The sequence below is a fragment of the Leptinotarsa decemlineata genome, unplaced genomic scaffold, assembly GCF_025532065.1.
Source record: "Leptinotarsa decemlineata unplaced genomic scaffold, Ldec_3_MD MMD2_tig00000576_RagTag_RagTag, whole genome shotgun sequence".
NCBI lineage: Eukaryota > Metazoa > Arthropoda > Insecta > Coleoptera > Chrysomelidae > Leptinotarsa > Leptinotarsa decemlineata.
Window position 1 is genome coordinate 4151107 of NW_027412551.1, and position 23901 is coordinate 4175007.

General features: G+C 35.4%; 1 protein-coding gene across 1 annotated transcript in view; it reads left to right on the forward strand.

Moving 5' to 3' along the window:
* The window catches only part of LOC111510923 (D-beta-hydroxybutyrate dehydrogenase, mitochondrial), an 88820-nt gene that overhangs the window by 62074 nt on the left and 2845 nt on the right, over positions 1 to 23901 (forward strand). Inside the window, exons 3-5 of the mRNA XM_023166900.2 lie at positions 6800 to 7123; positions 18658 to 18868; positions 20936 to 21120. Coding sequence (XP_023022668.2) covers positions 6800 to 7123; positions 18658 to 18868; positions 20936 to 21120 — 720 coding nt within the window. The remainder of the gene's footprint in view (positions 1 to 6799; positions 7124 to 18657; positions 18869 to 20935; positions 21121 to 23901) is intronic.

The window sequence follows — 23901 nt, forward strand, 5'->3', positions numbered from 1 at the left end:
ATGTGAAAATGCAGAATACAGAAAATAACAGAATTAGGATGATTGAAAACAACAAAATTGTAAACCAAATATCACATTTTACAATTAATGCTCAAAATGTCCTCCATTACATTCTAAACATTTTAAAAGATTCTTTTGTACGCGACTTGTGGTTGCTTTTTCAATTTCATGGGGATACAGATCTTCAATACACCGCAGTACTCGCCATCATCGCAGTTCTTGTTTGGTAGGCACTGGAGTACTGTACACCCTTTCTTCCAAAACAACCTATAAAAATGCAAATGGCATGAGATCGGGTGATCTCGGAGGCCAATTCCACAGCCCTAAACGCCTAAACCAACGATTATCAAACAATTCGTAAAGTTTCCTGGAAACTTCCTGGGTAGAATGAGCTAGTGCTCCATCCAGTTGAAACCACGAATTTCTTTATTCCTCCAAAGGTAAATTTTCGAAGAATCAGTAACAGTCGTCCTAAATATTAGGAGATATCTCTCTGCATTTAGTGAATCTTCATACATGAAAAAGCTAATTTTATTTTTCTTCAAAATACAGAAAACATTCGGGTAAAATTTTTCTTGCAAACCCATTTCTTTTGCCACAACCAAAAAATGTTTATTCCCTCTATTAAAAATGCCATCCCTCGTAAATTTTGATTCGTCGCTCCAAATTATTTTTGACAAAGCTATTCGCAAAAATGCACACCCTATGTTCAAAGTCTTCTGCCTCGGATTGTCGTGCACACTCTCACATACAGCGGCGATGTTTGCGGCAGATCTTGCGTTTCGTCGACGTATGGACGTAGATCATTTACTGAACCACTGGACTCCAATTTATTTATCCACCACATTGCGAATAGTCTTTTTGATATGACGATTATGGCAACCATAAAATGAACGAAGGGAGCAGTACGTTAACGAACAAAACACACACTTTGATAAAAAGAAATATTATTTGCACGTGCACCATTTGCCATGGCGATTTGGCAAAACACACTGAATGAATGACAAATAATTTGACAGATGTAGCTTCAACAAGATGGCCGTTATCAATTGTCAAAATTTGGAAGTCCCTGTTGGAAGACCCATGGGTTCAGTATGAGGAATAATGTTTCAATTGAAGGGGTTTTATTTTTAGGAGTGATTAATTTTTGGGAAAGAAAGTTTTTGGCCTTCTACTACTCCATCTTGATACAAAAAAAGGATGAGGGAATCTTCCAAAGAAAGGAAGGAAGTAATTAATTTGAAAATAAGTAACTCTATACATGGATGTGTAGATCATGCAAAGAAGTAACTTTCAGACACAAACTGAAAGAAAGTCCTCCTGAAACAGCTACTTCCATATAAACATTGAATTACACGAAAGAAAGAAAATTCTTTCGAAACAAATACTTCTATATGAACACTGAATTATACAGAAGATACTTTTCTCTACTCAGTTTGTATTTCAAACATTCGTTGTGGAATAAAAATCAGATATCATTCACTTGAGTTCTACTTCAAATGAATGGTAACAAATTGCCCTTAAATGGAACACTGTCATCCTCACTGGTATACATCGATGTTTCGCCTTAAGACACTTGCCCCAAGGCTCTTCAGTACCAAATTGGATAACATCATATGTATTATGTGTTTTTTTATAATACACTGTATAATTTCACATGAAAGTCGGTAATGAACTAATTACATTCGGACTTCATAATGAAAATATTTATAATGAAGTCCTGAAGATAAAATATGTATTTCCGGAACCGTATTTCAGAAAAATATTTAATTCTTTTGTCAGTAGGCGATTTGAATCGTTTCTGCGTGTTTTTAATTCGTTGTACCCGAACTACATTTGATCTATTTTTGTACGAACTAACCGAAAGATAGTGCATATATCCTGAACCGCAATTAGATTCAAAACACGTACTGGAATATTTCCATGAAATTATACCTTACTTTATAGTTTTCGAGTTTCCAACAAAAAGCTAATACTGAGGTTGAAATCATTAGTAGCTTTATAACAAGGACGACAATAATTACGTTGTAATTGAATTACAAGTTTCGAAAACAACGATGCTTGTAATCTGCGACGTAGGCGGCGGAAAAATTCTTCAAAGTAAAGTAAGAGATCATGTAAAGTAATGAAATTGTTTCTGCTGTTCTTAAAGGAAGTTGTCTACCAATAATAATCATACCAAATCAAATCGCTTATTGAATCATCATTTTGAATGGAGAGTTAGCCATTATGTTTTTTCAATAATGGTGATCTTCCGTTATTACTATAAAATTATTAACTCATACGTGAAGACATACAAAATCGATGGATGATATGGGCGAGTAGACATAGATTTTGGTTATTGACATTTCTCTTTAATTGTGCAGATTCTGGTGAATGCACCGCATAAGTGAACTTCAAAAGTACGAAAACACATAGGTTAGGTTAGGTCCAAAATGAGTGGGTCTATTCGACCCTCCACCGCAACCCACAAGGATTTATCATGGCTCACACTTATTCACACTCGACCAAATAAACCCAGCTTCTCAACGAAGCCAATTAGTTTGTATGGTGAGTGGTCTTTTAGGTCATCTGGTAAGAGTACGGCTCTGCCGAACTATTAAAACCTGTTCGGTCCCCAGCGGGGCAGGCACAAAGTTTCATCTGCTGTTTCATCGTTAATGAGGTAGTCGGATAGTCAAGGTGCAAGATTTCCACCTTGATACCCGCGACAACCTTACCATATGAGGGTTTTTGCACGTCAGCTACACTTGACGATGCCTTAGATTCAACCGTGCAGGGCTTTTTCGCCTCTGGTTTTGGTGAATCATCACTTGAGTGCAGACGTTTGCTAACCTGCTCATGGGGTGTTTGTTCTTCCACCTGAGACAGATTATGCGTACGCCGCTCAAGAATTTGGTGCAAGGCGCTTTCATAAGTTACCCCGCTCTTGAGGAGAAGACTCAGTCGTTTCCTGGCTGCACCACCAGAAATTTTGTTTAGGTTCAGTTATTGGATCAGGAGTTGGAAAGTTGAGAAGCTCTCGCTCCTGATCTAAATTCACAGGGAGGTCAGTTGGAGTCGTAAGCTCGACATCCGTCTCTTCTATAGACTCAGCGTCAGAAAGGATTTTTAAGTTTAATCTGTCCATAACAGTCCCATGAGTAGCTAGGGAAAGGAGGTCAATCACGGCAGAGCTCTGCATTACCGTGACAGGGCGATGCTACGACGAGAGGGTGCCCGGTATCTCGAAGGTTCCGTAGAGGCAACTGATAGGCTCAGTGTCATTCATCCTCTCGGCACGGATACACACACCTTAGGATTCAGTCATCGTTGGGATGCCATTCCGTTAGGAAATAAGAGAACCATAGGTGATTCTGTCATTCCCGTATCCAGCGGGGCTACGTGGAAGCAGGCATCCAATGGCCGGTTTGCTCAACCCCTACATCCCAAGCCAATGGACTCGCCAAAAACAGCATGCACAGTGCTTCAGGCAGGGAAAGATGAACAAGGCCAGCTAACCCGCCTAGGACTCATCGAACAAATCTATGTTTGGGTTACCTCAAATAAACTCTTTCTAAAATTTTCTACTTAGTCTAATTAATCCTTTGTCCGAGGTCTGGGGGTGGGTTAGTGTGATGTGATATGGTTAGGGATATTCGAAAATGAATCGGTAGTAAAAACATTTTTCGATTCAATCTTTCAATAATATGCACTAAAAAGAAGAAAATAAGTTTTAAATTATTTCAAACCTATCAATTCATTACATCAAATAAATTATAAGATGTAAAAGCCTGTCGCAACTTTTACTTATTTCATAAAATTAGAATAACTTGTATCAAAATCGAGTTACACATGTTATTGTCATGCATCTGCACAGTTGACTAAATCTCACGGCAAGCTTTTTTGTCATATAAAAATGTGTGAAGTAATACATTTGAATTGATTCAGTTATCTTCGGGGAATCTTAAAAAAACTTGTATTGGAGCATCCAAACTGCCACATTGCAATTTCTATTGACATGGATAAAATATTTTACATTCTATCGTTATCTGGTAATTGTTTTGTGTTGAAGGGGAATGATACCTAATCAGTGTTTCACTACAATTACTCACATTCTCTCAGAAAAGCTACATCGAATCAGTTTAACAATTAGTTCAACATCAAATATTCTTGGCTGGGTTAGGTAAGTACTCCTTGCAAATAATAGTTAAGTGGCACTCAACCTTCATTGGTTGATACATTACATCTCACCCATGCCTCTTTTTCTTAAAAAAATTGGGTTTCCGTTCTCAATAATGTTTTCATCATAAAATTATCACAAAATTCATTGTGAAATTTTTATAAGCATTATAATGGATAATGTTATTTAATTTCCATCAGGTGGAACAGAGTATTATTCATAATGAATTCTTGTTTTCAATTTTCAGTTATCGGTGGACATTCCTCATTCTGTTTTCTTCACTATTTGCATCATTCTTGCATGGTCAGTGCCTACAACTTTTGTTCCATTGCCACCAAATTATTCGTATCCTCTGTCAAGTTAATTGGTGTGGTGAACATTTTATTCTCCACTATTTCTATTTTTTCCCTTGAACCCCTCAATCTGATATTCATACATGAGGGTTCATAAAAGAAGAAACCCTTTCATTTGATACCCATATTTTAGAAGTGCATGAACAAACTAGTTCGCCATCTCGTGCGCTCTGCCATATTACATTTATAGTGACCATATCTCATATTTAGTGAACTTTTCAGCAAACCCTTTCATTTGATAACCATATCAAGGAAGTGCTAAAAAAGTAGTCTGCCATCTTGGATGGTCTGCCATATTGGATTCAGAGTAACATCATATTATTTTTAGTAACTATTTCAGCAACCCCTTGCATCCATTTCATGAACTTAATCTTCATCAAGAGATACACAATCATTTCACCGCTGCTCTAACATTTCAATGGCACTTTTGTAGAACGATTCATCTTTTGCCTCAAAATAGCCCCCAGTTTCAACATTAACCTCATCATTTCAGCAAAATTTCTCACCGCTGAGCATTTTTTTTTTGTACTGCGACGGAAAAAAGTCGCTGGAACCCAGATCTAGAGAATACGGTGGATGCGGAAGCAAGTCGGAGCCCAATTCATGTAATTTTAGTATTGTTTCGATTGACTTGTGACACGATACGTTGTTTTGTTAAAACAATTTTTTTTCTTTGCCATATGCGGTCGTTTCTTTGCAATTTATAATGATAATAATAATAATCGATTTTATTGCCAGAAAATCCCAAACATATACATATGATAAAGTGAAAAAGAAAAAAAACAAAATATACATATCTGACAAAAAGCAGAGTTCGTGCTTTCTCAGTAGGAGTTGAGAATCAGCGCTCTTCCACTCAACCTACAAATTAATTCTAACACATAGTTTTGATAAGCACATATTAAAATTTCTACTTCGATTGAAAAACTGTATAGAAATAAATCCCTAGATAGTTCAATAATGAAAAAAAGAAGAAAAAACAAATGATGAGATAAACAAACGTTCCCAATAAAAATATTCAAGTTTCATGTGGCACCTGCAAATACATTTAGACACAGAAAAATAATAATAATTATATTGTTCAAAATTACATTGATGATATCAGCACAGTATCAAATCATTTGAAAAAAATTGAGGGTTAAACCATCAGATAGAATCTGTTTCATATTTTTTTTTTGAAAAGAATGAATTGGCATATGTTTCATTTCAATGGGGATATCATTGTAAAGGATGGCTATATTATACGAAAGTGATGATTTGAACAACGAGGTTGTTTCGGGATTGAAATTTTAGTTTTACGTACATTGATATTGTGCTGGTCATGTCTGAATTTCACCTTATTATACAAATATGACGGTTTCTTCATTGTGAGGATTTTATGATAAAGGCTGCAGCAATGTAAAATCCGGCGTTTATCCATTGGTAACCAACAAAGTTTAGAAAGATGGGTTGACACTTGTTCCCGTCTTCGTAACCCACGTATTAAACGCACACACGAGTTTTCAATTAATTGAATACGTCGATTGTCAGAACCAAGGACAGCAGGACCGTAAATACAGTCAGCAAAATTTAATTTTGAAAAGACTAAAGACCTTCAAACGCCCCAATGACGCTATATAATATTCACTCTTGATGGTAATTCCCTTCTCAAGTTACGTGGTAGGACGGTAGCCTGATGGGTTGAAGTGGGTGGTTTGCTCGACACACCCAATCGACCGCTGTGTGAGTCGGTAGTTCAAGCCGCAGGCCATACGATCGATTTCCACTTCATATCCTTCAACCCGTGTTACGAATCACACGTTAAAAGGTGAGACTTCTTTAGTCATTAACTCGCACAAGTTTCAACTTCTGAGAGTTGTCGCTCGTAGGGGGGCGACAGCTGGTTAACGGAAAAACAGATTTTCAACAGAGATAGTACACCACGCACATCCCAAAATATCGGGGTCATAACCTTTTCAGCTGATTATTGTACTTTCGGGCGCTTCGGACGAGGTTCACCAGTTGCTCTCCACTCGGATGACGATCGTTTTAATTCCGGAGTGAAGTGATGGATTCATGTTTTATCCATTGTCACATATCGACCCAACAATTTCGTTTTGTTATGTTCAAACATGGCCAAACACGAACGATTTTGTGTCATTCCCGACTGATTCGTCAATAAAAACTTGCTGGATCATCAAATCACTTTGATACAAATATATTACGTCACATTTTTCTGAAAAACCATAGTTAATTTCCCCCTCCATTGCGGATATATCACCAACGATCTGTTGATTTTTTGAAGGTAACGGCGGCAGGGAAAGCTGTATTGATCACCGGTTGCGACTCCCGCATTGGTAGCGCCCTCGCCCGACAGTTGGATGAACAAGGATTCACAGTTTTTGCAGGATTCCAGAACGCTTCCGGGAATGCCGCGGCAGAGGAACTGAAAGAAGAATGCTCTGCGCGGTTACATGTGCTTCAGCTAGATGTCGCTTCCGAAAACCAGATCCTCGCAGCTTCTCTCTATGCCGTGGAGCATCTCCCAGATGGAGCGCCAGGTTTATGGGCAGTAGTGCATGCGCAATCATGGGTCGCTCTAGGGGAGATTGAGTGGATTCCTCCTCAGGTAAGTAAAAAAATATGAGGGAAACTGTTTATTCTACAGCCCTAAGGAGTGGCTGGTTTAAGGCTATGAGCTGATGGCGAATGTGGAGAAAGTACTTTGGGTAATTCAGAAAAAAAAATTCTCCCCAAGTCAGTAGTACTTAATCAAGAGTCTGGCTAAATGTTTACATTTATTTCTCCATGTCCAGTAGATGTTTTATATGAAAAATAATAATAGTAATGCACCATAAACTCATTATTCTTTTCAATTAAATACTTTTTGTAAACTAGCTAAATACCAACTCACTTTTTCAGATTACTTGCCAATATTGATGAAATTTTAGTAGACAACATCGATAGATATTGATTACTGATGGAAAAAAAAATAATAACTTCAAATCATTTCAACATTTTCTTCGCAAAAAATGCGAATACTTTTTTTTTCAACCCACAACGAAAACTGAAAGTATAAAAATAATCTCTGAATAATACGTGTGCTGATCAAAATAAAAGTGGATTCTTTAAAAAAAAACTAACAATATTCAATTGATTCTTTATGTTACAGAGTTAACTCAATTTGCAATGTAGGAATAGTTCTATCAATTTCCAAGAGGAGCTATTTGTTAATCAGGGCATAAAAAATTATCAAATAATTTTAGACCAATAATAGTTTATAATAAGAGTTATTAATAATCAATTTCCTGTTCAGATTCAAGAAGCACATTTCTACTGAACAGACAGTGTTTCGAACCAGTAATGAAATCTTTGATATTAAAAAAAGTGATTTTTTGTGAAGGAAAATCAAATTTTTATCAAACTTCTCAAGTATTTTCACTTTCAACACTCTGAAAAATATAAATCTTTCAATCTTTCAATGGAGAACTTCATACACGTGTATAGTAACGGAAAACTTTTTTGTTCACCTTGATAAGTTACTACATAAATTCACAGTATTTTTCACAAAGACAAATGTTGTATTTATCAGTAACTTGTATTCAAGTAATACTTATCTCAACATTTCGGATGCTAAAACCTGCCACCGTCTTCAGAATTGGAAAAAAATCTAAGTATCTCTCTTCATTTCTCAACTTCTTCAAAAGATGTCAAAAAAGTTTTAAAATGTGAAATATGTCAATGTTGTTGACTGACTTCTGAATCATTTTGACACTATCCATATTTTTCTTCAAGACGGGTAGCCAAGTACGATCAATTTCTAAGGAGCTGTTCGAAATTAATTTTTCTCCAGATGTAAGAATATACGCTTATTCTTTTAGTTTACGTCTGTCAGAGTGTGGCTCATTGGCAGTCATTCTCGTCTTGTTCCACACAACTCGATGTTCACCATCAGATTTCAAAATGTGTTCTGACAATTTTGATCCTGCTAATTGTATATTTCTTACTACTTTCAATGGTCTCCAAGGATTATCAATTAAACTTTCACCACAAGAACAAGGTATCTGTTTTCTCTTCTGTCTGGTTAGGTTTTATATGTGTGAATCAGTTTGTCTTTTCGTTGAAGGTTATAACATCACATCTATTTCCAATTCGTCTTATCTTTTCAGATAGCCTTGGATGGTGATGTATAACGTTAGTTGTGAAAGGTGTCAGTGGTTGTTGAGTTGGTGGTTATTGAATTTGTGGTACTGTCATTTGGTTTTTAATTTTCGATCACATTCATCGTTGAAACTACGGAAGAATCTGGATAAGCATTCTCTTCCAGAATAGATTTGATCAATGATATTTCTTCGTTGAAATTTTCAGTTGAATCGTTTTTGATCTGTTATAAAGACAATATATCATACCTTTCTTGAGGTATAGTCTCAAGATATAGTCTATAGTTAGTGTAGACACACTTGAAGAAGCTATTGTATAACGAAACACGTGTTGGGTTTTTGTAAAACTGTTTAGTGAAAATCTCACGATGAGGTATATTCACATACTCTATCACATCACTGTATTACATTACATCATATATTACATCAAGGAAAGGAAGTTTACCATCTTGTTCAATCTGTATTGTAAACTTCATTGTCGGTTGCTGTTCATTGATATAATTCAATAAAGTATTCAGAAAAGAAAAATGGGCTTTTTCATGTCACACAAACTTTCTAAATACCTATTTCAAGGTTTCTCACGATAAGGTTTCTTCATGGAGCTGTTTTGAAAGATATCCTGTAATTGATGTAATTGAAAATATAATGTTTGTTTGAAGTTATCACCCGAAGACGATTGTGGATACTAACAATCGAAACGTCGCGAACTAACTTGGCTTGAAATCTCTTAACTTTTTAGTTTTATCTTTATTTTCATTTTGTATTTCTTAATTTTTATTTTTTATTCAATTATTTTATTTTTACTTGTATTTTATTCCAATATTATTTCATTTGAGGTTTTTTTGCTCAATATAATTTAGAGGTATTTATTTTCAATTCTTCTTTTTTAGTTGTTTCAGGGATTTCAAATCATTTTATATATTAGACAATGGAAGTCCGAACTAGTGAAATTCATTTTGAAATTATAATATACCATTTTTCCAATTATGTGTTTGCATAATTTTCCGTAATGAACTTTCCAAATCCTTCAGTTGAGTTTAGCTCTCACAATGTTAATTTTAGAATATCATCTCTTGTGGAAGTATAGGAAACATTGTGTTTGATATTTCGTACAGTCGCCATTTCACCGTATTTGCTTGAATCCTGACAACTTCGCCAAAAAATGAAAAATATGGTGAATGATAAATATTGAAAAATATAGTTTTTTTTCCTTTACAACTCAACCTATGAACGACAGCCAAAAATTCCGTTTCTTTAACTCTCATATTATTTCTTCTTGAGATTCAATTCACATACGTATCTTGATAAATTTTTCACAAACTTAAGGAAACATGAAAATTTTAAAATCGTACAATGACAGCCAATTGAACAGCATATCAAAACCGGATCAATATTTTTCTGTTGATTCATTTCAATGAATTGCAAAATGATGTTCTTGAAATGAACAAACTGGAATATTGAATATTGATATGAACATTTTCAATGGAAGAATGAAAGACATAACTTTTAAAATATGAATAGTTCAGAAAGAAAACTTTGCTGATTTATTTCGATCTTCCAAAAGTATGAATCTTTTGATTTTATTCAGTAATTATTTGTTATAGACTCACCAACAAAATCAAAAAATTCACAAATTTCGATTGACTTTGACAAATAAAAATTTCAATTTGTTCATTATGCTCGCGGTTATTTTTTCTAATTCAGCTACAAATTTGCAATAAATGGTAATTCTGGTATGAAAATGTTTCAAATTATGAAAATTATTTCAAAGGCCAAGGTTTTTCAAAAGTCTCTCAAATATAATTTATGTATGGCTCCTCAGCTTCCCGAAAGAACGTTCCCTGCAAGTAGCTGTCGAAGAATATCTCTAGATCACTTTAACGATCAACGCTGGTGCTTCCCTGGGATCCATATTGTCTGCAACCCCCTTTTTATTGTACATCAACGACTCATTGGAAAAAACAAGAATCCAATATACTGCTTTGCTGACAACAGCACACTTGACTCGTCATTCATTTTGGATTCCAGGACATCGACTGCGGATGCACATCTTCACCGGCAGCAGGAGATTGCATATCTTAATGAGGATCTAGAAGTAATTTTGAATTAGGGTGAAAGTAACCAGGTTCAATTCAATGCCACAAAAACCCAAGCATTGGTTTTCTTCAAAAAGATACATCTTTCCGAACCGGATATATTAATGTCAAGTCAGACAATTCCGCTTTCTGCTTCGATAAGTTTGTTGGGAGTTTAAATGGACACCAATATGTCTTGGCACAGTCATGTCGCTAGAATTGCAAAGGATGTTTCTCAAAAGCACTTTTCTAAACCAGCACAGATCATACCTTCTTTGAAGTATTGTTCACAAGTTTGGGGCTCCGCCCCTATGCACACCCTGAAATTGCTGGATTCCATCCAGAAAAGAGTCATTTGCCTGATTGGAGACGCGAACATCACGTGCAAACTTCATAGCCTGCAACATCGAAAATAGGTTGGATATTTGTCTCTCTTCTATAGATACTTTCACTGGAATGTTAAGTGACTTGGCACATTTGATTCCACCAAGAGTATAGTACATTGAAATACGCGACGGACTGTGGCTGCGCATCGTTTTGAAGTTCAACTCAGTACACCTCGAACTTCACTGTTGGGGAACTCTTTGTGGGTTAAACTTCCAGAGAACATTTTTTCAAATGAATTTCAATCTCCAGCGCTCCCAATCCAACGTAAATCGCATAATCTCTTTTCTGATTAATTCACATTTTCATCCTTTGTTTTTCATTTTCAGTAAAAATTATTAACATATCCGCGTTAGAAAAATTTAAAACCATAAAACTACAAACATTTATCAACAATTATTGAATCGTTCGATGTAAAAAGAGAAATAGAATTCAACTTCAAAACAGAGGTAATTTTTTGCAAATCAGATAATTTAGAGAACATTTATAGGTAATTTTTATAGAGAAAGAATTCAAAAATATTTGAGGAAATTCAGTAGTTCTATGCACAATATTCAAGACAATATTAAAATTGAAATTATATTTTTTTCAATTTCACCTCAGTTTCTCATTTTTCGGGTCGTAGTCATTAAAAATCACGTTCTCCTCGAAGATATATAGGCCGTAGAGGATTCATGTCATAATTACGTAATAATAATAATAAATACATATACAGTGCACTTCTTGAACGGGTCGACACAAAAAATTGACACAAAAAATTGAAATTTGGGATAATAAAATTAATGCATGAATACTTTATTTTGAAGTGAAATTGACAAATGAAACTTTCCAGATGGCGATTGAGCGCCATTTCAATATCAAATGGAAAGGGGGTTTTGTGACACATCATTTTAAAGCACCTGACGAATACTTCACAACCCTAGAATATGAAGTAAATATATTCACCTACTACAAAATATCGAAACATTCAATAATTTCCTGAAGACAAACACATTAATATTTCTAGAAATATTCCTTTTCATTTGCCATATGGCAATTCCAACAATGCGATAAGGTTTGTTAAGTTATTTTTTGTTTATAAAAACGTCAAATAATGTCAGTAGGACAATGAGCATCATTGTTCAGTTAGAATATTCTCAATCAGTTTTCGGTTTTACTAGTAGAAAGGTACCACGTCAACAATCTCTAAAATGGTAAATTATCGTCCAGTGGAAGAACAAGTTGAAGCGACGGTGCGACGCGTAACTTTCACGACACTGAAAGGATTTTCAGTGAACGTTTTCCGAATCGTCTATCTGTAGAAAATCTTTGAGGGAACTTGTGTCCAAATTCACATCTACCGGTAGTGTACATAACAAAAAGCCCCCAGGTCATCCATCCATTCCGGAAGAACAGCAAGTGCAAATAATTGGTATGATGGTAGTAAATCCTGAACAGTCTACTTATTCCATCGCGAATGTTTGTGAGGTGTCTCCTTCTACTGTGTGGAGACTTTTGAAGAGGAATAGGTATCATCCATACAAAATTAAAATGGTACACCAATTAACTGAAGATGACCCTGATCGAAGAACAGAATTCTGCGAAATCATGACGGAAACTAATGCAAGGCATCATACCTATCTCCACAACAATTGTTTTAGGGACGAATGTACATTTTTTTAAACGACAATGTTCACAGACAAAATTGCCGTTATTGGAGTGACACCAACTTTCACGTTCTACGGGAAACACATACCCAATATCCAGAAAAAATCAACGTTCGAGCAGGAATATTGGGAAACCATATTGTAGGACCTCTAGTTATTGATCAAAATCTAACAGGGGAACTCTATTTGAATATGCTGGAAACTACTGTTGACCCTCTTATCACTGAAATCGTCGAAGCGAATCCTAATGAATTCGCTATGGATATTGTATTCCAACAAGGTGGAGCACCATTACATTACTCCAGACAAGTAAGAAACTATTTGGATACCACTTTTCCCGGTTATTGGATTGGCCGTCGATGTCCCACAGAATGACCAGTACGCTCACCAGATTTGACACCTTTGAACTTTTTTATGGGGATATTCGAAGCAAAAGGTGTACGAAACTGAATCTGCTCCAATATTGGATATACGGCAGAGAATAATAAATATTTGTAGATATATTGACGTTACTGTGTTCTGAAATGTTCGGCGTGAAATATCGGATAGGCTGTTATATGTCAAAAAGTTCAAAGCAACCATTTCGAGCATCTTCCGAACTGACCTCACGCTTATTACCTCATATTATGTGGTTAAATGTCAATGTATTCAGGCAATTATTAAAAGTTCCGCCATTTTGTAGTAGTTGAAGATATTGACATTATATTCTAGGGTTAGGAGCTTTAAAAAGATGTATCACGAAACCTCCCATTTCATTTCATTTTTTTTCCCAGATGGCGCCCAGTCGCCATCTTGAAAGTTTAATCTGTCAATTTCACTTCAAAATAAATTATTCCTGCATTAATTTCATTATCCCAAATTTCAATTTTTTGAGTTGACCCGTTCAAAGAATAAAAGGGGGGGGACATTAAAGAAATGCACTGTATAATGATCTACAAAGCATATAATCAAGATTAAAATATGTCACTGAGTTTGTAGTGGATACTCGGTAAAACTATAAAAATATAAAACCAGATATTCTCTTCAAAAATTTTCTTTGTGGGTTCTAATATATATTTAATCTACGTGAGAGATTCAAAGTATCACGTTAGCTCTCGATAATTCTTTTGAGTACCACGCAGAAAATTTGTAATGAAGTCCGGTATTTACATGACCTACTTCTGTAACAACACGTGGGCATGTCCTTTGAAATTATAATGGTGCAATATGCTGCTGCATCCAATTAGTATCCATCATTTAGTTGCAGGATGAAGTAGCTCGTTTAAACTCCGGTCGTTATGGTTTCCAGGAAAATATAAAGCAGATAACAGAGTTTTTACATTTGCCATTCGAGCCAGAATCATTATCGAAATGGATTTCTTCAATCTGAGTACCGAATTCATCTCAGAATTAAAACAGATATTCGAGATATTCAAACTTTGTTGGAAATGGAGCAGGCGCGGTCCGAGACGGGGGAAACGGGGTTCATGACCCCCGCCCCTAAAAAGTGTACACGTCAAACTGACAAAACTTATAAGGATTGACAATTCACCAAAATTTGATAATCTATTGAATTCCTGCTCAACTGAACAACAAAACTCAGCAAATAACGCTTAATTTATTTCCACTATTTGAATTCCTTATTTAACCGCTCAATTCACTTTCTAAATTCAACTGCCTCTCTGGACGAGAAGCCGGCTTTATATATCGATAACGATCGCTCTAGAATTCTATAGTCATTTCTGGACTCGACTAGAGTTTAATAGGTGGTTGCCGACTGCATCCTGTTGCGATGATGTCAGGTGTTTGTTCGCTGACATATCGATCAGGGGCGGCTTCAGATTCATTAGAGTACCTATGTTTTTGGTGAACCAACATTGAAGTGTGAAATTATCAATTGGACTGGTCTATACTATATCATGAATATTAAAATTAAAGATAGCATCAAGCGCTATTCTACGTTAACGGGAGAATCTGAAGAACATTTTCACAAGTAATTTGTTGTCAAGGCCTAACTGAAAAATGATGGTCTAACACTGGGCAGACTTTCCTTAGATGGTTATCAAGAAAATGGCTAGTTATATATTTTCGAAAGACTATTTTCATTCGACTTAGTTAACACAACGATGGACCTAAAAGACTGACTTTCTGCGGATACCATGAATCTTTTTGAGTGCAAGCATTTTTATGCCAGAATTTGAATAGACAGAGAATTTCAATGTTGAGCAAGCTTCAAAATTCGTTTTTATTCTACTGTCATTCCTGTTTCCATTGTGGTTAAGATTTTTATCTATTGATTTGGAAGTGGAACAAAAGCGTGAAGAAAATATTAACACGCATAGTTTTCAGGATTTTTTTCATCTCCTTAAGACGTTGGTCAAAGGATAGTCACGCGGTTTCTAGAATTAAAGTTTGCGGCGACGATCTCCAGATGAACAATTACTGGAAGTTATAGCAGAACGACTCCGTGATTTTTTCAAGAACAAAACAATAGCACTACAAGCACTACAAAAAAATCCTAAAGGCGCTCTCAGAGCGGTACCTGTGCGAAAGTAACGATTCACATTGGATGTGAATCGCTGGAAATCAAATCCATTTGGAAAAACATTCTAAGGAAGTGTTTTCCACATAAACGTAGTTCTCCAGATGAAAGAGTTCTTAAACAGTGAAGTTCAAGGTGTACTGAGTTGAACCTCGAAACGATGAGAAGACACAGTCCGTCGCGTATTTCTGATATGTACCACTTTTGATGGAATCAAATATGCCAAGTCTCTTGAACTCTTCCCGTGAAAGTATTTATAAAAGAAAGACAAATCTCCAACCTTTCTTCGATGTTACAGGCTATCAAGGTTGCACGTGATGTTCTCGTCTCCAATCAGGCGGATGGTTCATTTCTGGATGGAATCCAGCAATTTCAGGGTATGTTTGGGTGCAGACCTCCATACATGAGAACATTACTCCAAAGAAGGTATGATTCGAACTGTGTACAGTTCGAAGCAAAAAGCGGAATTGTCTGACCTGACATTATTATATCCGGTTCGGAGACATTCATCTTCTTGGAGAAAACCGATATCTGGGTTTTTGTGGTAGTGAATTGAACGTGTTTACTTTCACCCCGCTTCGAAATCACTTCTAGATCCTCATCAAGGTATGCAACCTCCTACTGCCGGTGAAGATATGCCTCCGTAGCCGATGTCCTGTAATTCAAATGGAATGACGAGACGAGTGTGCTATCGTCAGAAAAGTAATATATTGGATTCTTGGTTTTTTCCAATAAGTCATTGATATACAAAAAAAGAGAGTTGGAGACAATATGGCTCCCTGGGGAACACCACCGTTCATGGTGAAATTATTCGAGAAATATCCATTGACGGCCACTTGCAAGGAACGTTTTTTCAGGAAGCTGAAAAGCCATACACAAAAATGATCCGACAAGCCGTAGCATCGAAGTTTAGCCAGCAAACCATCATGCCACACACGGTCAAAGGCCTTAGAAATATCAAGCGCAACAGCTCTTGATTCTCCATGTTCCTCGATTGCGATTGCCAAATGTGGGTGACGTACGATAGAAGATGGTCGTTTGATCTTTGTTTCCTAAAGCCATATTGATGATCGCTCAAGATGTTGAAGCCTTCTGAAAGTTTAAGGATATGGTGGTTTACGACTTTTTCTATGATTTTTGATATCACTGATAGCAAAGCGACTGGTCTATAATTATTTGAAAAATTTTTCTTGCCCTTTTTGGGAATAGGCTGAACGCGAGCAATCTTCCAACAAGAAGGAAAAACGCCTTTTTCTGGTTGAGCATTGAACATTAAATTGAATTGATCTCCTGGTTTGGAAGGAATGAGCCCCGTTTTTTTTAAGAAATTTGCCGAAATTTTCTGCACTGTTGTCAACAATTGTTAGTCTCTTTCGCAAAATCTCAAATCCCACGGGCTTGGAAGAAGGCATATGTCACCCCTATATTCAAAAAGGTGATAAATTCAATACAATTAACTACAGGCCCATTGGCCTACAGGCCAATAATTGTAGAAGATATGTCAGAATTTTCAACAAAAAACGCAATCATACCATTGGAACAACCACCACCATTAGTATTTTACAGTGCATGAACGATTGGACGACAGGTATTGTTTATCTTGACTTTGCTAAGGCTTTCGATAGGGTCCTAGTGAGGAGGCTAACATACAAACATGACATACTCGGTATTCGGGGCCAACTAAACCTATGGATTGAAAATGACTTGACAGATAGAACTTTCACAGTCAAAGTGGGTCCCTAATTTTCTTCGAACAGACAAGTCACAAGTGGAGTTCCCCAGGGGTCTGTACTTGTCCCGCGCCTCTTCGTTGCTTATGCAAGTGATCTTGCTCTTCATATAAAGTGTTGCAAGTCCTTTTTTGCCGATGAAACTAAACTGTATGGAAATGCCTTAGTTGAACATCAAATCCTTCAAGAAGACCTCAACTCGATTAGTCAGTTGTGAGGATTGGCTTGTACCTCTTAACGTCGACAAATGCGTCGTACTCCTTCAAGAAAGGAACAATTCACTCCACACGTACACAATTAACGGTCAATCGTTGCATATAGTGTCCTCACATGTTGACTTGGGAGAGACTATCAATACTGACTATTAATACTAACTTGGTCCGAACATATCATACCCACATGCAAACGCGCCAACACACTGAGCTACCTCATCCGCAAAACATTTTCTTATCTAACATATTCAATGAAGGTCCGGTGTGGTGTCCTGTTCTGGTGCGCGATAAGAACTTGTTGAAAAATGTTCACCGTCGAATCACGAATCACGAATCACGCGTCCAACCTATCCCGAAAAACTGAGGATGGTACAACTGATGCTTTTGACCAACATCAACTCCATAGGGACCTCATCATATCTTTCCGTATAGCTAATATTCATGCTGATCAGAAAGAATTTTTTGTTCTAAAATTAAAAAAGGAGAAATTCGCCACAAGGCAAAGACAATATTTTTTGATTAATCTTCTTTTCGAAACATGGAATAACATACCCAACGATGTTGTGAATTGTGACTCAGTGAATAGTTTTGAAAACAAAATAGACATTTGCTAATTTGCCTAATCGTTTCTATGCATTTATTAACTATTTTTCTTTCTTTTCGCATGCATCGTATCGACTTTAGCTTTTAGGCTTATATAGAACCCTGTCCTCAGCCTTCATTCATATGTAATAATGATGAATGTAAAGACTCTGAAAAATTCTGGCAACCCTTCTTGTAAGCGTTTGAGAGGCAACGCGTAGTAAAAGAGAGGCAGACATGTTTAGCTTTTCTTGATGTTTATCCACAGATAACCTGAGACGTTTTAGATATCATCACCAGATTTGCCAGTAAGAACAGAAGACTTTGATTTATTTTATCCAAATCCTCGTACGAGCAAATAAATTTCACTAATAGTAGCATAGCATATTTAGTATAGGTGAAATTTATTATTTTATACGATGCTGCTTGTCGTTCGCTTTAGCTGTGTTCGAGGTATGATACTCTGAAATCATCGACTTCGTATTGGTGATGCACTGACGAGAGGCCAAACAGCCCGAAACCGGTCTGCAAGTGTGTCTGTTCCAATAAAATTGAAAATCGATTCTGGTAGTTGTATCGACAAAAGCATATGCAGGAATTTCTTCCGTGGAGAATCCTATACTGACATCTGTCGGATATAATCCAACGCCCTTCGTAATATTAGTCAAGAAAGTTGTTTTCTGATAGGTGTCACTCCATTATTCCTTTATATAATTTTATTTATAGTCAGTCTTTAAGTGTGCCTTCTTACTATAGGTACAATTCTTGCTGATTGACATTTTACGAAATAGTAAATTTTGCTGCTAGATTTTTTTATCATTATCCTCAAAACAGAAAATTGTATTTCTTTCAGGTTATCAAGAAAGCTGCTGACATCAACTTCATCGGACCTACTCGTGTCACACAGATTATGCTTCCTCTAGTTCGTCGTGCAAAAGGACGGATCATCGTCGTAACTTCGGGACTTTGCAGAGTGGCGTCCCCCGTTAGAGGCATCCATTGCGGTCTACTGGCAGCTCTCGAAGCCCAGGCAGAGTGTCTGAGGAAGGAACTAAGAAGTAGAGGTGCGTTTGTTTTTTCTATTCTTCAAAACAAATCAACAGATATTAATTACTCAAAACAACGGTTAAACAATTTAACAGAAATTTTGATGAATTTCAGAAATAACGATACATTTTTTAATAATATTTTGGAATCAATTGATTTAACTCTCGAACCGCCGGCGCCGAAAAAAGAAAACCCAATTTAGACTTAACCGATTTGACACAAAATTATAAACAGATTTATAATGAAATATTGGACATCTTTTTAATGCAAATCAAAGTTAAATTTGAAGATTTACTTGAATTAAACTACTTTTATTTGTTGTTGTTTGAAAAATATCCTATATCAGAGATTTTCCCCAAAAACTTTATAACGACTTGATAGCTCAGTATCCATTTTTCGATGTTATTCAACTGAAAAATGAATTAATCGTAATGTACAGCGACCCTCAAATGTTTCAAAATTGCAAGTCTCCCTCAGATTTATTAAATTTTATGTTTGAAAATGAAATATTAAAAATTATTTATATTAAATAACTCAAAGACAACCCTTTTTTCTTGTTTTTGTTTTTTTAATGATCAGTTTTATACGTATAATTTTTGGCAATACACAATTTTTGTGCATTCATACAAATATTACGTATTTTGCTTTAAATAGGTGCGGTACCCCAAAAAATGTTCGCGCCTCCGGCAGGCTTTTCTATGTGTATATAGTGTTTATGACTTTAGCCTCCCCTGTTCTCCAATGCACGAGCCGTCACTGGACCTGTCACTATTTCCAATATAACATTATTGGCAGCTTTAGCGTTAGATTGCTTTTTTTTAAAATCCATTACGTGACTGAGTAAAATAGATTTTTTTATTTGGGTAAAGCCTATCCTTTCCAACAGAAACAATACTAATTGTAGAACTAGAACTAAAGTTGCACAAATTTCAGTAGCAGCTGATATTTCCTGATGACATATAGGTTCCAAGAAAAATAAATCTGAAGGTGAAGGAGAGTTTTTCAAACTATGATAAATATTAGGATTCGGTTTTGGAAGAGATTCAATAAATGTTTTAGTTATTGAACAGAAGAAATCGTTGAAAGCATTTACAGAAATATGTTACTTTACATTGTACGTTGTAAATACATAACGTGATTTTGAATCACTGTAATGGGTCCTACGGCATCAGACTTTCAAATATATTGTTGAAATATATTCTATACTTTCTGTCGAAATAAAGAACATAAATATAATCAATCTCTTCAAGAAAAAAAACAAAACAATGGCTGTTGAATTGCCAAAGATAAGAAATACATGATTTTGTGAACCAGAAGAATAAATGTTGAACTTGAGTTTTGGAAATATGTTATAAACCATATAAGTCGAATATGAATTGACACATTTTTACAAATTTTTAATCACATTAACAAATTTTATATCACTTCAACCAGATATTGGTATTAAGAGACATTTTATATTACAATTTTTAATATTTGATGAAATATATAAATGCTATAAATTTTATCACCTACTTTCAATTATTTATTTTACTATTCCCAATGATCATTATATCATATATTGTTGGTTTTGTTGTCCATGAATGAATACATTTCTTTCTTTTTTTCTATATTCTTATTCAACCATCTACTGCTGTATGTGAATAGGAAGTCACATACAAGCAATAATTTTACTGAAATTTGAGCCTCTGTGACTAGCATTGTTTATTTACTTTCACCATCCTGTATACTTACTGATTATTCCATTAATTATTAGTGAATACACACTATTATTATTATTAGTATCACTATTATTATTAGTGGATTCACATCGTTTTATCTAAGAGACGCTCAACCAACTCAATTGTTTCAATTAGCAGAATACTGAGAAATACATTTTGAACATCAAACAATAATTATTTAGAATTAGTTTTTAATATCATTCACCAATTTTAGTGATAATAGAACCCGACAAAATTGGATTTCAACTCTCACAGACATATTCAATGGGGAGAACTTTGTTGATAGCTTACAGATTATCTTATTTATTGTACGCACATCACTTCACAATAAAGTTTGTCTTATGCACGATTCTAATTATGTAGGAGTTGACGTAGTCGTCGTGGCCCCAGGGGAATTGACTTCAGGATCATCGTGGCTGTCTGATGAAACCATTCTAGAACAGGCCAAGGACATGTGGAAGCAACTTTGTCAAGAACAAAGACAGGAATACGGAGAGGACTACTTCGAAAAAGCAATTAGGAGTCTTGAAAAATATACTAAAACTCAGGTGAGATTGTTTTCGTATCTTAAACATGTTGAAAGGTACCTTCAATCTATATATTCGGTCAGTTATACTAATCTTAAGTCGTGAAGTCCAATAATATATCTAATTTTTGAAATAAAAAAACTTCCAGGCATGTATCTTTGACATAAATAAAAATAAATTACTTAATATATCATTTGGAAGGTTTTTTATATCTCCATTTCGTCTGTGATTTTTTCAAAAATATCGGATATATTACTCAAAGTGATGTCAACCAAGTTCCATACAATCATTAACAACAGTATAATAATAATAATAATAATATAATTTTCCATTAGACACAGATAACATGTATTGGAATCGTCAAAGTACACATAAAACAATGTCACAAAATCCACAGTGTGAGCGACACCGTTGTCATTAAAACAACAACAACAAAATTGAAATAAAATAAAATACATCACAGATACACTTACATATTAAGAATTGTAAAATTCTTGCAAATTATAAAAACAATTCTCAATCAAATAATTCTTCAACAAGTTACTAAATTTATTGAGGTTTGTTATATCTTTTAAACACCTAAGGAGTTTATTGAAAATAGTAAGACCTACCACTGATGGACAATTTAGCGATGTTTTATAATGACGAAACGGAACATGGAGATCGCTTTTTTGTCTAGTGTTCACATTATGAATACTTCCGTTTGTAGGAAATCTATTCTTGTTTTTAAAAACATAGATTGACAATTGAAAAATGTACACACAGGTTAGGGTTAAGATTCTAAATTTTCGAAATATATCCCTACAAGAAAATGTACTAGGAACTCCTGCTACTATTCGAATATTCCTTTTCTGTACAATTAAAACATCTGAAGCTAGTGTAGATTTACCCCATATGCATATGCCATATCGCAACCTTGACGCAACTTGCGCGTGATATAATGTTAATAGTTGTTGTTCTGTTAAAATGCTTCTGAGGTTTCTGAAAAGGTAACACAATGAATTCAATTTGTTCATCACGAGGGTGCAATGTTTTTTCCAAGTCAGACATGCATCCATGGTTATCCCCAGAAATGCTGTATCATCTGAACTGTCGAGTGTTTGATCATTTATTTGAATTTGTGCTTTTTCGCACTGTCTTTGACGATTGTGGAATCTCACCAACTGAGTTTTTTCAGCAATGAGGTACAATGAATTGTTTCCGCACCAATTCACAACTGACTTCAGAGTACTTTTACACTTCTCAAACAGAAGATGATCCACATTACTGGACACCACCAAGGATGTATCATCAGCGTACATTGTTATGAATGAATTTGTGATGAAGTTATCGATTTCATTTATATAAAGAAGAAATAATATCGAACCTAACACAGATCCTTGTGGTACACCTATCGTGACGTCCAAGCGCTCAGAATCAAAGGTAGTAGTGGTAGACTCACTATGATATTTCAAGCTAACAAACTGCTGTCTATTCTTCAGAAACGATAAAGTCCAGTCATAGGCAACACCTCGTAATACCATACGAATAAAGCTTTGACATGCGTTGATATTGATTGACACAGTCGAAAGGCCTGCTGAGGTCGCAGAATATGCCAACAGGGCACTCTCCTGATTCCAGAAGCATTGAAACTGTTTCGATAAATGAAATTATTGCAGTGTTTGTGGATTTGCTTGTGCGAAAACCATGTTGTTTATCTGAGAATATTCGATGTTTTTTTAGGAATTTCAGTAACCTATCTAAATAGGAGTACTCAAAAATCTTCGAAAAACCCGGACTTATCGTAATTGGCCTATAGTTTTCCAGTTTTTCTGGATCATGCTTTTTAAAAATTGGGACAACTTTGCCGACTTTCAATATTTCCGGAAATGATCCAGTAGGAAATGACAGGTTAACAAGAAAGGTTGACTGGCATTATAATGAAGGGACGAGATTTCTTGATGAGAAATAACGAAACTTCATCTGGGCCGGATGAGTATTTGTTTTTGATTTTGTTGCTGAACAAAAAAAGTAATTCCTCTGGTATGAAAGACTCTAAGAAAATGGATTGCGGATTCGTATTTATGGGACGATGGTTTAGTTCATCATCTACTTTTATTTTGCTAATAATTTCTGAAGGAGAGTCAATGAAAAATTCATTGAATAGATTTGATAAATCACCTGGATTATCTTGTAGAGTGCCGTCTTTCATTATTTGAATATTTTTGGCGTCTCCCTTCCTATTTGAAAGTTCGGATATTACTTTCCATGCTGTTCTACTGGGATTGGGGGAATCTGTGATTCGGTTCTAATAAAATCTTTTTTTTTTTGAGTCTCTTAACAATATAACATGTTTCTTTTTGGCCTTTTTGTAAGCGTCTGTAAGAGTTTCAGGATACATATTTCTCAAAATATGTAGATCTTTCAGATTTCTACTCGATAATTTCACTTCATCGGTAACCCAATTCTTGTCATGTGAATTACCATTTTCCCAATATTTTTTCATAGGAAAAAATGCAGCACAAAAGTATTCAAATGCTTTATCTACTGTACAAGTTTCAGTAACATCTTTCCATGATTCGCATTTGAGTGCTTCACAAAAGTATTCAACAGAGTGTTCATTGAAACTTCTCTTCGTTTGGAAAGTTTTCGAAAGAGGCAATTTCGTTTCAGATATCTGAAGAAGTACCGTTTTATGGTCTGAAATATAATTGTCAACTACACAAACGACTGTGTCATTAACGTTACTCAAAATTTGGTCGATAATGGTAGATGAATGTGAGGTAACCCTAGTTGGCTATTTCACAATTGGGTACAAAACAA